The following is an 18,359-nucleotide window of genomic DNA, read 5'->3' as shown; positions in this document are numbered from 1 at the left end:
GGTGTACAGGACCTGGGGAGAACTGAGGGTTCTGTTTCCACCTCGTGAGGTCTGAGTGAGCCTCTTTGTATCTTCGTTTGCTTATTTACCAAAGTGCAGATGAAATACACATGTCTCAGCGCTTAAAGAAACGATGACCAACAGGCCAGTTTATCCCCTTTCCTGCTCCCAAACCACCACCGCCAGTCCTCTCCAGCCTCAGCTCTAGCTGCTCTCTGCAGGGCGTGCCTAACCCTCGCCACTGACGTCACCTTCCTCCAGCCCTAACTGCCTACTGCTGCCACTGCCTCCCCACCTCCCTGTCCTTCCGGCCCTGTACCACAGTACGTAGTGCTGTCTAACGTTCTGTGTGGTTGACTCACTGTCTTGTTGGCTGCCAGGCCCCCTCTGCTGAAGGCAGAAGTCTGTTTTGTGCCTTGATGTTTCCCAGGCTTCCAGATGGAAGGACAGTGCCGGCCCTGGGAGCCTCATGTAGGGCTCAGTACAGATTCGATGGGAAATGAATGTAGAGTCCGTGGAAAATAAGGAGAGTTGCCCTTTAGCTTCGGCGGCAGCTGCATTTGGAAGTCGCCTGGGATCCGTAGCTGCTCTCCACGCCGGAGTGCAGAGTCTTCTAGAGTTGCATTCTCCCTCTTCCCCAGTGCTGTCATGTCTTTTGAAATGGCACCGTTTTGATTAAGTAAAACTAATAAATATATGTTATTTGAGGCATCATTTTTCTTTTGTCTAAATTGGTGTTTGGCCTTTTTTTCATTTCTGGTTTTTAAGACTTTTATAATTTTCCCCTTTAATTATCAGTTGGAATTTTTAAAAGACTTTAGAAGTTATTTGGATATTAATGTAGGAAGGTGGTAGTGATAATGAGAAGTAATTTTATTAGTTGTAGTTATGACAGATAAAAGAAATTTTTACTTATTTGTCTCAACAACAAAAATGTGAGCAAGAAGGAATTCGGTGCTGTGGCATGCGCGCAGGGCTGGCCAGGACACTTTGTTTTTTTAAAAATATATTTTATTAATTTTTTACAGAGAGGAAGAGAGAGGGATAGAGAGCCAGAAACATCGATGAGAGAGAAACATCGATCAGCCACCTCCTGCACACCCCCCACTGGGGATGCGCCCGCAACCCAGGTACACGCCCCCGACCGGAACCGAACCCGGGACCCCTGAGTCCGCAGGCCGATGCTCTATCCACTGAGCCAAACCGGCTGGCCAGGACACTTTGGTCCTAGGTTTGTCCAGGGATCAGCCACTTTACGTGTGTCCACTGTCTGCCTGCCGGACACTCTGTTAATGCCCTCCAGCAGCACTTCTTACAGTATCCCTAAGGCTGCATCACAACACCCAGTTTATCGGCGAGGAAACTGAGTCCCAGAGAGGAGTTAAGCAACTTGTCCAGGATCACACAACTAGTAAGCAGCATGGTGACTAGACACACACCAGGCAGCTGCTCTCTGCCATCTTCTCTCTTCTCTGAGCCTCAGTTTTCCTACTTTTAAAATGAAGGGCTCAGTACTGGAAGGTGTGCTCAGTGGTTAGAGCACCAGCCCACACTCCCAAGGGTCACAGGTTCGATTCCCCGTCAAGGGCATGTATCTGGGTTGCAGCTTCTATCCTGGGTTAGGGAGGCAACCAATTGATATGTGTGTCCTTCCCTCCCTCTCTCTTCCCTCCCTCCCTCTCTCCCTCCTTCCCTCCAACTTTCTCTGAAAATTAATGGGAAAATATCCTCAGGTGAGGATTAACAAAAATAAAATAAATAAATAGAACGAAGGGGTAACATTTAAACTATGACAGAGAACTTCATCACATTGAGTGAGAAAGGCTCTAAGGCCCTCCACAGCCCGCTGACCCCGCAGTTGAGCACACTTGGGGAGCTGCTCCTGCGAGACGCAGTGTGAGATGCTGTCAGACTGCAGAAAGGGTAAGGCCCGGTCTGTCTCCTGGTGGCGAGGGGCTGCGCTCCCCTAGTGGCTGTAGGCTCCCGGGCCAGTGTGCCAGTGCCCTGTTGGTCAGCAGGAAACCTGCCCGTCGTTCCTGACGCCAGAGGAAGGGCATCTGCCTGCTTGGTGCGCAGAGGCAGGCACCCAGTGCTCTGGGGGGGAGGGGAGTGGCTGTCGGGAGCCAGCACGGGTTCAGAGACATCTCCTCATCACTGCTTCTGGTGGGAGCAGTCATTTTGGAGGAGAGACGGGGGTTCTTTTAACCCTGTACACTCCCAACGCAACTTGAGAATTTGTTAACTTGCTGTCTCTACCTCAGGCTAAGACAGCCTCTTAGAACCTACGTTTTATCACCTGTAAAGTCAGGAGAGGGTCACCCTACGGATATGTACATATGTAATACCTTCAACAATAAAGATTTAATTTAAAAATATGTATTCAACTATAAAACTTCAAACAAATGTCTGGTGTCAACATGCTGCTGGAAATGCAAAATACTGTGTGCTCTGGTCATTTGGTACCTCAGTGATGCTTCTTTTATTTATGTTCTTTTTTAGTATATTTTTATCAAAGGGGGAGAGAGAGAGAGAGAGAGAGAGAGAGAGAGAGAGAGGGAAACATCAACGATGAGAGAGAATTGTTGGTCGGCTGCCTCCGGCATGCCCTGCACTGGGGATCAAGCCCACAGCCCGGGCATGTGCCCTGACTGGGAATCGAACCAGCACTCTTTTGTTTCATAGGATGATGCCCAACTAACAGCCACACTGGCCTGGGCATCTTTCTTTTTGAAACATTTATTGATTTTTAGAGAGATGACGGGAGAGGGGGGGGGGGATATTTGTTGTTCCACTTACTTATGCAATTCTTGTGTGTGCCCTCCTGGGGACTGAGCCTGCAACCTTGGCGTATCGGGATGACGCTCTAACCAACTGAGCTGCCCGGCCAGAGCTTGCTCTCTTTTCTAAGTTGAACTTGCTGGGACATGTGATGGCCAGAGATGGTATGTAATGGAATTTACGGGCAGGTGTCATAGAGCCAGGCAGCCTGAGGTCAGACCCTAGCAACCCCGTTACTGCTTTGCGCCTCAGTTTCCTTGTCAGCAGAAAAAAGTGAGTTCATACACGAAAAAATGAGTTTCTAATCAGTACTTACCACATAGTAAATAGTGACTGTTTTAAAGGGGATTTTTGAGCCATTTTATCTGTTAAAGAACATCTGGAGAGACGGGAATAGAAATAATCTGATCAGAGGAATTAACGGCTTTGACTGAGCTCCGTATCCCAAGCAGGACGTGCTCCGTCAGCCTGAAGCTGTGCAGAGGAGCCCTAAACATAGGCGGGCGCCTGTCCTGCAAAAGCAGGGAGCTGGCTCACAACGTGCGCTGTGAGGGCTCTGACTCGTGGTAGTGGGTTCCCTTTTATCTAGGAGGGGGATCCAATGTTGGGCTTCCTCCTGCCGGTAGATAAGGGGTCTGGTTCCCTTTTCAGCACCCCTTCTAGAATTTTAGGTTTCTGAGAGTTTGTGATGAATTTCTGGCCTGAGCATCCAAGTCTCTTCTGTTTTCCCACCCGAGGCGCCTGACAGGGTGTGGACTGTCTCTGTAGCCCTGTTCCCAGCCCTTTGCCAGGCTTAGCCCGAAGTGTCGGCTCCTCTAAGCCTGTTTAAGTCTTGCCACTCCTCAGGGAAAGACAAATGCCATATGATTTCACTTATATGTGAAATCTAAAAAACAAAATAAAGGAACAAAAACAAAAACTCATAGATACAGAGAACTGATGATTGCCAGGGGGAGGGGTGTGATGGGGTGAAAAAGGTGAAGGGATTAAGAGGTACAAAACAGTCACTGGGATATAAAGTACAGCCTAGGGCAGTGGTCGGCAAACTCATTAGTCAACAGAGCCAAATATCAACAGCACAACGATTGAAATTTCTTATGAGAGCCAAATTTTTTAAACTTCTTCTAACGCCACTTCTTCAAATTAGACTCGCCCAGGCCGTGGTATTTTGTGGAAGAGCCACACTCAAGGGGCCAAAGAGCCGCATGTGGCTCGCGAGCCGTAGTTTGCAGACCACGGGCCTAGGGAATATAGTCAATATTGTAATAACTATGGTACCAAGTGGGTACTGGACTCATGGGTGATCACTTCTTAAGGTCTATAAATGTCTGGTCACTGTATTTTATACCTGAAATTAATATAATGTATGTCAACTGTACTTGAAAAATAAATTAAAAAAAAAATCTTGTCACTTTTTTCAGCAAAGGCTTCACTTTTACTTATTTTTAAGCTTTTTTTCTAGCTTTACCTCCCTATATAAAAGCCTAAATATGAGGGAACAAATGGTTGACCAGTCGCTATGATGCACACTGACCACTGAGGGCAGATGCTCAACACAGGAGCTGCCCCCTGGTGGTCAGTGCACTCCCATGGCCAACCTTTTGTGGCCTCTCTCCCCGGCAGGCCGGTCCCGATTGCCCTGATCAGAACCTCCCGCGGCCCCTCCCCCCCACCCCCAGCCAGCTGGTCCCAGTCGGCCCGATCGGCTCCAATCAGGACTGGGCGAGATGCCCCAATCGACCCCGATTGCTGGCCAAGCCGAGGGACCCCACCTGTGCATGAATTTGTGCACCAGGCCTCTAGTTGAGGTATAATTGACAAAACTGGAATATATTTAAAGGGTATTGCATGACGATTTGATATGTGTATACACTGTGAAACAACTCCCACAATCAGGTTGGTGAACACAGTCATCTCCTCACTTGGTTATTTATTGGTTTTTGGTGAGGGATGTGAGCCTCACGGAGCTGTTCCAGAGAAGTTAGGGTGTCCCTTGCATCAGTACCCTACTGCAAGAACAAACAAAGTTGAGTCACTCCTATTTGTGAAACTCTCCCAGGGCTTGCTTACAAAAATGAACTAGACATTGTGTCCCTGTTCTTCATGGGCTCACAAACGGGAGGGAACAAGCATCTACACAAGTGATTGGATCTTGTTTGAAAATGGCTGAAGGGAGGTGAGAACAAGGTGTCTTGGAACACAAGAGGCCAAGGGCTAGCTCAGGGCCGTGGGGAGCTTCACAGCACGGGAACTGTCTGAGTTGGGGCTTGAGAGGAGTGGGCTGAAAGGTTTGGAGAGAGACTAGCTAGTTCAGTTAGGTCGTGAACGCTCCTGGAGTTGGTGCCGGCACCCTGTGTGAAAGAAGGGCCGTTGGCCGCTCCCTCTCTATGCTGCCTCTTTGGTGCTGCTGTCTTAAAGCTCATAGGTGTTCATTCACCAGGTGACGGCCACCTGTCCCAAGCCACCTGGAAGCACCTGCTTAGCTCTAACAGCAGCTCTCTCTCTTTAATTCTCTCTCTCTCATCTATCTATGTTAATTGATTTCAGAGAGGAAGGGAGGGGGAGAGAGAGAAACATCAATGAGAATCATTGATCAGTTGCCTCCTGCATACCCCCTGCTGGGGATCAAGCCCACAACCTGGGAATTGAACCATGATCTCCTGGTTGATAGGTTGATACTCAACCACTGAGCCACACTGGCCAGGCTCTAAAAGTATTTCTTGCCCTGGCTGGTGTGACTCAGTTGGTTGAGCATTATCCCATGTTCTGAGAGGTCCCTGGTTCGATTTCTGGTTAAGGCGCATACCTAGATAGTGGTTTGATCCTCAGTCAGGACATGTATGGGAGGCACCCTATCAGTTTCTCACATCAATGTTCCTCTCCCTCTCCTTTTCTCTAAAATCAATAAAAACACATTTTAAAATAAGTAAAAGCATCTCTTCTGTGAAGCTTTCTGGACAGCCCTCTATTAGTTTTCTGGGGCTGCTGTGACAGAGTACAGTAATACCTTGAAATAATAGATTAATTCGGGTGAGTGGGTTTCTAAACGCTAAAGCTGAAAGTCTGTTATATAAAGCTGAAAGTCCGAGTGGGTTTGTTAAAAAAAATTGACAAATTGCCCTGTCTGGTGTTGCTCAGTGGTTAGAGCGTGGTCCCCATGCACCAAAGTGTTGCAGGTACGATTTAGGTCAAGGGCATGTACCTGGGTTGCAAGTTTGTCCCTGGCCCCCTGTCAGGGTGTGTGCAGGAGGCAACCAAGCGATGTGTCTCTGTCTTATCAATGTTCTCCCCCCGCCCCCACTCTCTCTAAAAATCAGTGGAAAAAAAAATCCTTGGGTGAGGATTAACAAAAAAACCACAGTGAATTAGTAACAAAATATAACTTGTTAATCCTACCTAATAATAGACAAATATGCAAATTGACCGTACCTTCTCTATGCCCGCGATTGGCCAGGAGACGCGGGGGGGCGGGACTCGGGGTGGCCGATTGAGCCGGCGGGACGCTGAGCTCGCATCGCCAGCGGCGGCTTGAGCTCAGTGTCTGCACCATGGCTGTGCTGCGGCACAGAAGGGGCCTCTGGAGCAGCGAGCTCACGTCCCACCGCGGACCATCAAAAGCGGGGGAGCTGGGTGCCTGGTGCACCAGCGATCAAAAGCAAAAGCGTGGGAGCTGGATGCCTGTCCGAAAGCGAAAAGTGTGTAGGGGACCCTACACGTGCATGATTCAATCATGCACTGGGCCTCTAGTTTAATTATAAGCAATTGGTTAAAAGCATTTTAAAATGAACAGGGTGTTAATTTTCACATATGACATATGGACCAGAAATTTTGTCCATTAAATCCTAAGTCCATTAAATCGAGGTTCGAAAAATCAAGGGTTTACTGTACTACAAATTGGGGGGCATGAACAGTAGAAACTCACCTGGCAGTTCTGGAGCCCAGAGTGCAAGGTCAAGGTGTCGCAGGGTTGGTTCCTTCTGGGGCTGAGGGAGAGTGTGGTCCAGGGCGTGCCCCAGCTGCTGCTGATTGGCTGGCATCTTTGGGTTCCTTGGCTTGTGGCGCATCGCCTCAGCTGATCTTCCTGTGGCGTTCTCCCTGTACTTGTATCTGTGTCCAGTATCCCGTGGTAACGCCTCATCTTAACTCACCAATCTGCAAAGACTTTCCAGGTCAGGCCACATTCTGAGGGACTGGGGGTTTGAGCTTCAGCATCAATTTTTGGAGACACAATTCCGCCCATAACACCCTATCTGCTCTTTCTGCCCGCCCCCCCCTGGATGTGTTCTCCCTGCTGGTGGGCCACTGTTGTGGCCCCAAGAGTCTTTGGTGTATTTGTTTGTATATCCTCAGTTGGTTGGTACACCGCTCCAGCCAGCCAACTGAGCCATACTGTCCAGAGCCCAAATGTCATTCTTTATTTTTCATTTTACAGTTTGTTTGAATCATGATCCAGATAAAGTCCTTTAACTAGCTGTCAGGTTAAGCAGGGAGTGAGTGACATGATTTTGAACCTCCCTCTGGCTAGCTGTGGAGAGTGGACTGGTGTGGGGTGTTGCTAGGAGCCTAGAGGCAGAGAAACTGGTTAGGAGGCTGTTGCGCCCCCAGGAGGTGGGTGGTAAGTAGCTACATCAGAATGGTGGGGGCAGGACGGAGACAGGTGGCTGAATGTGAGGCGTTACATGTGCAGGCCAGGCTTGTGCGACGTGGTGCATCCAGACTTTTGCGTTACGTTGGGTGTGTATGTCTGAAAGTATTGTTCCCAGAGAGTTCATTGATTTAGGTATTAACACGTTAAGATTGGTGACATCTTAAAACTTTACACAGGTAAAATCATAGCAATTTATATGCTCCTTGAGTCAATTTATTTAACTTTAATACAGCTTACTTTCCATGATATAATCTTGTCTGTGTGATAATTATAATATTGATAAGATTATAGAATAGGAAATTTTATACATTTCACTTAAACATGGTATAATCTTATATATATTATAATGAAGAATCTTTAGTTTTATAATATGGTATTGAGATTTTAATATTTATGTTAAATCATATGTGTATTAGACATTGATTGTTTCTATTTTAAAAATTAAGTATCCAGAATTATTTTTTTCTTAACAAAACAAAAAGCTACTTTTAACATTTATTTCCAGATGGATTTCATCTTGTTATCTGGCATGGCACAAAATAAAACTGTTGCTCTTTGAGATTTATTAATTAGAATGTTCCTAAGCCAGATATGGAATACGTTGTTTTTTCAGATAAAAAAATAAACCTATTCAGATATTAAAAGAACCCCAAAGTGGGGAAAATACAGGGTGGGGCAAATATAGGTGTAGAGTTGTGATTACTCAAAACAAATAGTTTATTTTTGTATTATTATTTATTAATTGAATTCTTTCCTTTTTTTTAAAAATTGAATTATTTTCCATACAAACAACTATAAGCTTACTTTTACCTCACCCTGTTTTGAAAGCCTGAATCTGGGTTTCTTTCTTTCTTTCTTTCTTTCTTTCTTTCTTTCTTTCTTTCTTTCTTTCTTCTTTCTTTCTTTCTTTTTCAGTTACAGTTTGCAATTATTCTGTATTAGTTTGAGGTGTACAACATAGTGGTTAGACAATCATGTACTTTACAGAATAGTCCCCCCATATTTCAATTACCCACCTGGCCCCATATGTAGAGAATTGTTTTTATATCTGTATTTTTTCATAAAAAATAATGGATTAAGTAATAATTTCTTGTAGAGTTCTTCCTAGGAAAAATTTGCTATCTTAACACACTCTTAAAATTAAGTTAGTGAAACCTGAAGCCATAACTGACAGAAAACCAAGTATAGGTTTTGTATTTTAAAAATGGAATTGTTTGTTTACTTATTTATTCATTTATTTTTCTAAAGGAGATTATCAGAGATAACCTTTTTTTTTTAAATCCTCACCTGAGGATTTAAAAAATATATATATTTTTATTGATTTCAGAAAGGAAGGAAGAGGAAGAGATAGAAACATCAATGATGAGAGAGAATAATTGATCGGCTGCCTCCTGCATGCTCCCTACTGGGGATAGAGTCTGCAAACAAGGCATGTGACCTTGACTGGAATCAAACCCGGGACCTGTCAGTCCATAGGCCGACGTTCTATCCATTGAGCCAAACCAGCTAGGGCCCGAGGATTTTTAAAAGAAAAATTTAAAATTTGATTAGAGAGAGAGAGGGAGAGGGAGAAAGAGAGTGAAAGAGAAACATTGATCAGTTGCCTCCCGACCGGGGATGGAACCTGCAACCTGTGTATGTGCTCTGACTGGGAATCAAACCCAAAACCTTTTGGTGTACGGGAAGATGCTCCAATCAACCGAGCACCTGGCCAGGGAATGTTTATTTTTTAATTATTGGGCTCAGAATATGTGTATTTTGATTGAAGTTTATAGACTTCCTTATTAAAGGAATGAAATACATGTATATCTGGTTTGCAGTCTTATCCCATTCACACAGGAGTTCGTAATAAAAACGGAGCAGTCTCTGCCTTATCTTTAACATGTTGGTTTTACAAAGTTTCTTTTCTTCCAGTCAGCTCTGGAAACCAGGAAGCAGTTATAGTTGCTTCTTAAATGTTCTGTGTTCCTATTTACTGATGAAATGTCTTAATTTGGGGACTCATTTAACTTCATAGAGAAGTTAATATACTGTATATCCTTTTGTCTTTAAAAAAAACTAAAATAGAACATTTTATCATTGGCTCAGAATGTTCAGCTTCACTTACATTTAGAGAAATGTCAGACAACCATTATTGTTTTGTTCTTGGGTTGTTCTTTTAGAGCAAACTAGGTTAAAGTGAACAGAGTAAACTAAAATTTTAAAGGAGCATTTAGAGAACAGTACTTTTAAAGACTACATTTTAGGTCATCACATCAGTTCTTTTATTTTGTGTTGACTTTTAGTCTCCTGTTATTTTCATGCTTTGTCTTTCAGTCCTTGAAATACTGTCACTTTAAGCTTGCTTTTATTTCTGTCATATCTTTAGTTTAGAAGGGCAATGTCCAAATTGATTTTTTTCTTAAAAAAAAAAAAAGTTTTACCCTAGCCGGCTTGGCCCAGTGGATAGAGCATCAGCCTGCGGACTGAAGGGACCCAGGTTCGATCTAGCAGAAGGCACATGCCTGGGTTGAGGGCCTGATCCCCAGGGGGGGCGTGCAGGAGGCAGCTCATCAATGATTCTCTCATCATTGATGTTTCTATCTCTCTCTCCTTTTCCCTTCCTCTCTGAATTCAATAAAGAAATATATTAAAAAAAAAAAGTTTTCTTAAACGGATTCTTTGGCTGTTGGTACCACAAACTTTTTTTTTTTTTTGGTATAAATAAACTATTCTTTACAGCCTTGTGGTCCAAGTTCTGCGGCATTGGTATAACATGGAAGCTCATGAAACATGCAGAATCTCAACCCCCATCCAAATCTACTGAATCTGAATTTGTGTCTTAATGTGATTCCTAGATGATTTACAGAGCAGGGCAAAAGTAAGTTTAAAGTTGTTCATCTATCCTAATATATAAAAACCCAGGGTCCGTAACGTACAAAACGACCGAAGGCTCGACCAACTGGAAGTCTTTGCTGGATTGCCTTGGCGACCCAGCACTGACTGCCCACTGCTGCGGGTGCTGTGACCCAGCACTGACTGTGAGGGGGCTGTGGATCAGGCCCTAAGAGAGGCCTGGAGAGAGAAGCAGGGTCTGATCCGTAGCGTCCATGGCAGCTGTTGATCAGCCCTTGCCTCTCTCCTTCTCTTAGGGCCTGGCCAGCAGCCGTGACTCTCTTTCTCTTAGGCCTCCGCTGGGGCTGCTGATCAGCACCACCTCTCTGATCAGGCCCATTGATAGGCCTAGAGATGCTGACTGGCATAGAAACCGACCAATCAGAACCAAATCCAGTTGAAGTGTGAGGAGCCAATGGCTGTCTAGGAGGCGGAGCTTTTGACGCTGACTGGCATAGAAACTGACCAATCAGAACCTAATCTGGATGAACTGCGAAGGCAGAACCTAAGGTGGGGGCTGAGGAGGGGTTTTAAGGGCAATAGCTGTTTGGTGTAAGGTGTAAGAAAGCAGTTCAATTTTTTAATGACCGGTTTGGCAGTACAGTGCATATGGCTGGCTATCAATCCAGATATAGGGATTATGTATTTTTGTCTGCCAAGAGCATCTCCTTCTGCTGAAAAAGGCTCCCCCCTCCCCCATTTAAGCAATCCTATATAATCTATACTACTAAAAGGGTAATATGCTAATTAGAACGGGTCGACCTGCCATCTTCTGGACGTCCGACTTCCTTCCGGACAAAGCCATGGTTGTGGGGGCCAAGGCAGAGGCCGTTAGGGGTGATTAGGTCAGCAGGGGAGGGCAGTTGGGGGGCGAGATCAGGCCGGCAGGGGAGGGCCATTGGGGTTGAGATCAGGCCAGCAGAGGAGGGCAGTTAGGGGTGAGATCAGGCCTGCAGGGGAGGGCAGATAGGGGTGCTCAGGCAGGCAGAGGCAGTTAGGGGCGATCAGGCTGGCAGGGGAGGGCAGTTAGGGGTGAGATCAGGCCTGCAGGGGAGGGCCATTGGGGGTGAGATCAGGCCTGCAGGGAAGGGCCATTGGGGGTGAGATCAGGCCAGCAGGGGAGGGCAGTTAGGGGTGAGATCAGGCCAGCAGGGGAGGGCAATTGGGGGCGAGATCAGGCCAGCAGGGGAGGGCAGTTAGGGGCGATCAGGCAGGCAGGCAGGTGAGCGGTTAGGAGCCAGTGGTCCCAGATTGCGAGAGGGATGTCCGACCGCCGGTTTAGGGATTGGGCTTAAACCGGCAGTTGGACATCCCCCAAGGGGTCCTTGATTGGAGAGGGTGCAGGCTGAGCTGAGGGACCCACTCCCCTGTGCACGAATTTCGTGCACTGAGCCACTAGTATATATATAAAAGGCTAAGCGACTGGCCAACCGGCCGGTAGGTATGACACACACTGACCACCAGGGGACAGACACACAACGCAGGAGCTGCCGAGTGACAGCAACTTTGCAGAGTGCCCTCTTGTACTCTGGGACCCCTCCGGGGACTGCTGGTTTCAGCCCGATCCCTACAGGCCAGGCTGAAGGACCCCACCTGCCAGAGGGACCCCACTCACTCTGCAGATGCCCTTTGAGCCCTGGCGCTTCCCCAGGTGCGGCCAGCCTGGGAGGGACCACGGGAGGTTGGCTCCAGGGCGTGTCTGGCCCATCTCGCTCAGAACCGCCCCACCGGCCACCTTCTAATTAATTTCCTTTCAATGTGCATGAATCAGTGCACCGGGCTTCTAGTATGGAAAATAATACAATAATAAATAATAATACAATAATAAGTAATAAACTGGCTTTGCCAACGTAGCTCAGTGGTTGAGCGTTGACCCATGAACCAAGAGGTCACTGGTTCGATTCTGGTTACAGCAATGTTTGGGTTTTGAAAGCTCAATCCCCAGTGGGTGGTGTGCAGGAGGAGGCAGCTGATTTGAGATGTTTCTCTTCATTGATGTTTTTCTCGATCCCTCTCCCTTTCTCTCTCAAAATCAATAAAAGTATTTTTTTAAAAAAGAATAAACTCTGACATGCTCACAACTGTAAACCTACTTTTGCCCCATCCTGTATATGCATATTAAAAAGTTAACAGTGCTAACCCTAGCCAGGAGGCTCAGTTGGTAGGAGCATTTTCCTGCACACCAGAAAGGTTGTGGTTTCCAGTCAGGGTATGTACAGGAGATAAATGATTGATATTTTTCTCTTTCTCTCTCCCCACCTCTTTCTAAAAATCAATAAACATAGCCTCAGGCGATGATTTAAAAACACAAAAACAGCTAACAGTGCCAGCCCCAGATTCCCCGGACAGTCTTTGCATCTGTGCTCTTATTTCCATCCCTTCTCATTCCTTTGGGGACTCCCCCCCCCCCCCCCCCCGCCCACTTCTGCTACCACCCACTGTCCTCTTCATCACTTACAGTGTGGCTTAGAGAAGAAAAGCTCTGCAGCCAGATGACCTGCCTTGGAATCCCAGCCCTGTTGCTTCCAAATCAGCCCCTCTGTCTCAGCGAGTCCAGCTTCCCCGAAGGGAGGACCATGTCTAATTAATTTTTGTGCCCATCATAGTGACTGGACATAATAGATGCTCAGTAAATACTGCATATATAATACATTGTTAAAGGTGTCATTCAGTGTTGTATAGAAATAATAGAAATTGAACTACTTGTTTGATGATTAGTAAAGGTGCTTAGAGCAAGCATGTCAAACTCGCGGCCCGGGCCACATGTGGCCCACAATAAATATTTTTGTGGCCCAGCCAATATAACAGTATGTAAGAAACTTTTTTTATAAAAAAATATTTTATTGATTTTTTTACAGAGAGCAAGAGAGAGGGATAGAGAGTTAGAAACATGGATGAGAAACGTCGATCAGCTGCCTCCTGCACATTTCCTACTGGGGATGTGCCCGCAACCAAGGTACATGCCCTTGCTGGAATCGAACCTGGGACCTTTCAGTCTTCAGGCCGAAGCTCTTTCCACTGAGCCAAACCGGTTAGGGCTGTAAGAAACATTTTAATAAAATTTTCATAACTTAATTTTTACAATATCCTGTTATACATAATCCTATATAATAAAAGGCTAATATGCAAATTGACTCAATGGCGGAATGACTGGTCGCTATGATGCTCACTGACCACCAGGGGGTACACGCTCAATGCAGGAGCTGCCCCCTGGTGGTCAGTGTGCTCCCACAGGGGGAGCGCCGCTTAGCCAAAAGCTGGGCTCATGGCTGGCGAGCGCAGTGGCGGTGAAGGGAGCCTCTCCCGCCTTCGTGTCAGTCAGACATCCCCTGAGGGCTCCCGGATTGCGAGAGGGCGCACACCGGGCTAAGGGACCCCCCTGAGTTCGCGAATTTTGTGCACCGGGCCTCTAGTTATTAATAATGAACTACAACGTTTGCTAATGACTGACTACTATAATCATGTTGCATTCATTTCTCTTATGGCACACTATTTCTCTCCACTAATACTAGCAGTGAATATTTTAGCAGCCGATTGCCATGTCATTAGTCTTGTACTGACTTATTTGGTGTGTGCAACAGGAAATATTTTGCTTTTGGAGAACAAGAAAAATAGGTTTATTTGCGTGATGCTTATTAATTTGTACAGTTATTCAGTGTCTGGTAAGTTAATATTCAAGAAAAATATTAATTTTTATTAAAATGTTCTATTGTTTTATGTTAACGATGACTCATTTATTTCGGCCCTTTGTATTCAGCATGTCTCTATTGAAATAAACCTGTTTCTATGAAAATTGAAGTTTTTGTTTTTTTGTGGCCCACATCAACTTACACCTTGTTTATGTGGCCCGTGCTAGACTTTGAGTTTGACATGCTTGGTTTAGAGATTTAGTAGTTAAAGATGAACATAATTTAGTATCTTTGAACATCATCTATATCTATAAAAGCCTAATATGCAAAGTGTCCCCTTGGGAGTTCGACCGACTGGGAGTTTGATCGCTCACTATGACGTGTGCTGACCACCAGGGGGCGGCGCAGAATGAAAGGAGGCCCCGGCCAGCAGCTGGAAAAGGGAGGCCCCAGCGGGCAGCCGGCAGCCGCTAGGGACCCTACCCATGCAGGAATTTCATGCACTGGGCCTCTAGTTTCAAATAAAACATTGGGGTTAAAAGAATGTAAAGTAAGTACCTTCTTGGTGCTGGGCACATATTAGCAGCCTTAAATTTGTGCCTTTTGGGCATTTTTTAGGTTTATTCACAAAGTAGGGCATGTTGACATTTTCGGTACCTACTATTGAACCAAAAAGGTGATGCTGAAGAGGGTCATTTCTTATTTGTGTGCATAGATGTGTGAGCAGCTTCTTCCTTATTGATCTATTTAGGGAATCTTTTGAAAAATCACTACTGAAACTTTTTTAGAAAAATAACATAAATCAAATTTCTCCAGAAAAGAACGGTTGTGGGACAATGTCCTGACTTTAAACTGTCTTGTCAAATTTTTACTATCTGGTCCTTCAGGTTGTGAGAAGACATAGTAGCTTTGTTAGATTGTTCTGTTGTCTGCTGAAGAACAACGGCAAGGGCGAGAAATGCCATTGGCTGGTGCAAGGTGGAGATGGCTGGTCAGCCAGGGCCACAAAGAAGCCTCCCACGTCATGGCTGCGATGGTCAGGCAGCGAGGTCCTCGCGCTGCAGATGTGTTTGTCAGGCTGGTGTGCTCGTTGTGAAATGCTGTTGCACATTGATTCAGAAACAATACTTCCTTTCATTTTTATTCTGTAGGAACCTAGGAAGATTCTACAATGAATGGTGACACTCAGGCTGCAGTGGTGACCTCACCACCCCCGACCACAGCCCCTCACAAAGAGAGGTACTTCGACAGGGTGGATGAGAATAATCCAGAATACCTGCGGGAGAGGAACATGGCACCTGACCTTCGCCAGGACTTCAACATGATGGAGCAAAAAAAGAGAGTGTCCATGATCCTGCAGAGTCCTGTAAGAGCGGCTTCTTCTCCCAGTATCTTCTTCCTTCTCCAGTCTGCCCTCTGACGCGCTGTTGTGTGTGTCCTAGTCAGGTTGTCTTAACACAGGAAATCAGTGCCTCTATATACAGTATGTATTGCTGTTGAAAGAATTCCGTTTAGTTCAGGTTATCAGGCAATAGGGGAAAATCTTCAGTGTCATAAAGGGTAGCAGGTGTTTATTTCTCCTTTTTACTCTGCTTCTCAGAGTATTTATTTATTGGCACCTTTTAAAAATTGCTGTTTCCTCCCCAATTCCTAGCTGGGTGCCGGGCACATGGTAGGCCTCGGCAGTGCCTGATTTACTGAGTGATCAGCTTTTGAACGACACCCACCAAAGTGTCTTCTGATTGCGTCTCTAGGTAAAGGAGCTGTCTTTATCTTTCCTCCTGGGGACGCTGCTGCCCTGTGTACCGCATTCTGCTGATCTGTTCTTACTTTACTATCTTAATATTGTGGGATGCCATTGGCAGATAGTCATTGAATTTTTTATTCATGTTTATTATCCCTTTTGTGCTGTTCAAGGAATTGGCCTCTAACTCTTGATTTATTTGTTTGGTTGTTGTTATTCACATATTACTGAGGTATAATGTACAGTAAAGTACACAGATCTTAAGTGTCCGGATTGATGAATTTTGACATATATGTAACACCTGTGTAAGCACCTGGATGAAGTCTCAAACTTTGCATTCTAGTTGGAGATATGCAGTGAGAAACCATAGAACAGTTGGATGATTAGGTTGTGTATGTCTTGGTTAGGACAGGCCTTTTTTCTTTTTTTTAATCTTTATTGTTGAGATATTACAGATGTGTCCCCCCTTTTACCCCCCTCCTCCATAGTCCCCCTCCACCTGGTTCCGTTCTGCCCCAGGCCTTTACCACCCTATTGTCTGTGTCTGTAGGTAATGAATGTAATCTCTCCTTGTCCCCTCCGCTTCCCTCTGAGATTCATCAGTCTGTTCCATGTTGCCATGCCTCTGGCTGGTTCTGTTTTATTCATCAGTTTATTTTGTTCATTGGATTTCTTGTTCGTTTATTTTGATATTTAGATTCAGTTGTTGATAGATGTTTATTGCCATTTTATTGTTCATATTTTTTATCTTTTTCCTTCCTCCTCTTCTTCTTCCTCTTCCTCCTCTTAAAGCCTGTCTGAGGAAGGAAGGTGAATCTGAACTCTGAGCGAGGGGAAGGAGCTGGCTGATGTGCAGGGGGCATGGGGAGGAGCATTCCAGGTTGAGGGAGGGGCAAAGGTGCATTCCCAGGACCAGGGTATTGGTGGGCTCCAGTGTGTGTGAGCAGAGGAGGGACCGGGAGGGAGGTGCAGCGGGTTGGAGAGGGAGGAGGGAGCAGGTCCTGGGAGGCTGGGGGAGCTCAGGTCAGGGTTCGTTTTGCACTCAGAGCACTGCAGTTACTGGAGGGCTGCAGACAGGAAAGACGCACCTCAGTTTTTACAGAACTCAGCCTGGTTTTGGTGTAGAGGAGAGAGTGCAGCCTGTGGAGCAAGGGAGAAAGCCATCTTCCAAGCAAGAGGTGATGGTGGCTGGGGTCAGGGTGCTGCTGTAGAGGTGGAGAGGGGTAGACTCGTTTGAGTTTTATTTTGAATGTGGGATCAATAAGAGGAAGAGGTGAGAAGAAAAAAGAATCAGTGCCATATCTAGACTTTTGGTTTGAACAGTGTTCCTACATAAAAGCAACAAATCACTAGGGATAGAGTGTCAGGCACTGTGCAAAGACAGTCAATTCCCTGTACAGTTACCCAGTGCAGCATGGGGTCCTGGAGCAGAGAGAGGACGTTAGTGCAGAGTGTAGTGTGTGTAGTACATGTTTAGTGTATGTTGAATTGAGCTCCCCTTAGAGCTGTATGTGGATTTGAAAACCATGGAAATAGATTGGTTTTTCAGATGGAGAGCCCCTGAGGGCAGGGAGCTGTTTAATTCAGCTTTTGCATGCCCTGTGCCCAGCATACTCTGAGGGTTAGTGGGCCATGTCTGTGTATCTCTTTACCTACTGCTGTGCATGTCTATCTGGATCCCTGCAGTCTGCATGGCCATCAAAGGTAGCCCAGAACCATGTGTCAGTGATAACAGTTTTTCCTTGCAGTCAAAGGCCCTGCCAGCTTTCCCCTCCCTCCTTGACTACCGCAGAAGGTGATGGATGGCATTAGGTAGCATGGTTGGTAGGCAGGGGCTCCTGGCTCTTGGCATTCTTTTATGCCATTGGATTAACGCCACGGCATTTGCTTTTGTTTGCTTCCTTCAAGAGACAGGTGTACTTAGTCTGTCCCTTCGCCATCTATCTCTTCAGCTCAAGCGGTGAGAGACTAGAAGTAAGGTTAACATAGAACCATACAGCACTCCAAGGGCTTATAATCAGGTCTGGATAATCAGTGAACTCACTTTCACATTAAATATTATTTATAATTATTTGACAATATTTCTTTATAGGATATGTGAAAAATTTTAATAATTTTTGGGAAAATTATAAATTATGTGTATTTCAGTAGTGACTTCATGTTAAAATTTCCATCAACCCAACTTATTAACCTTTCTGCCTAATTTAGGATTATTTTATAAAGGATGAGTATTTTAGGGTTTATTTTTTAACATTAATTTTAAAAATGTATTATGAAGAAAATACTGAGAAGCGTAAAGTAGAACATGAAAATTACTAGTGATTCTGTCACAGAATTACAATGAGCATTTTGATGTATTACTTTTAGTCTTTCTATGTTTACATATGCATCTGCTCTTAAAAAAGATGCTTGTGTGTTCTTTATACCTTTTAACTCAAATATATATCAAGAGTACATTTATGCTATTTACTTGGTCTTTCACGTTGAAAGTGCATAGCATTCCATTGTCAGGTGCAGCGGTTGCCAGCTGGTGGTCCATGAGGTCCGAAAGGTTGGCGACTGCTGGTCAGGTGGGTCCGTGGATTTCATTAGTCTCCTGCAGTTTCACCTGTGGACGTCTCCCGTTTCGCCTTCTGTCAGTACTGCTGCGGTGAACATCCTTACAGATAAATCTTGAGCACATCCC

At 45.4% G+C, this 18,359-nt stretch overlaps 1 protein-coding gene across 8 annotated transcripts in view; it reads left to right on the top strand.

Annotated features, from left to right (window-relative positions):
* Positions 1-18,359, top strand: part of ADD1 (adducin 1) — a 76,657-nt gene that overhangs the window by 28,547 nt on the left and 29,751 nt on the right. For all 8 annotated transcript variants that reach the window (XM_054708479.1, XM_054708468.1, XM_028159698.2 and 5 more), the window contains exon 2: positions 15,081-15,295. In XM_054708479.1, coding sequence (XP_054564454.1) covers positions 15,101-15,295 — 195 coding nt within the window. In that variant the 5' untranslated portion in view covers positions 15,081-15,100. The remainder of the gene's footprint in view (positions 1-15,080; positions 15,296-18,359) is intronic.

Source organism: Eptesicus fuscus, chromosome 2, assembly GCF_027574615.1.
Source record: "Eptesicus fuscus isolate TK198812 chromosome 2, DD_ASM_mEF_20220401, whole genome shotgun sequence".
NCBI classification, from domain to species: domain Eukaryota; kingdom Metazoa; phylum Chordata; class Mammalia; order Chiroptera; family Vespertilionidae; genus Eptesicus; species Eptesicus fuscus.
This window is presented reverse-complemented; position numbering and strand designations above follow the sequence as displayed.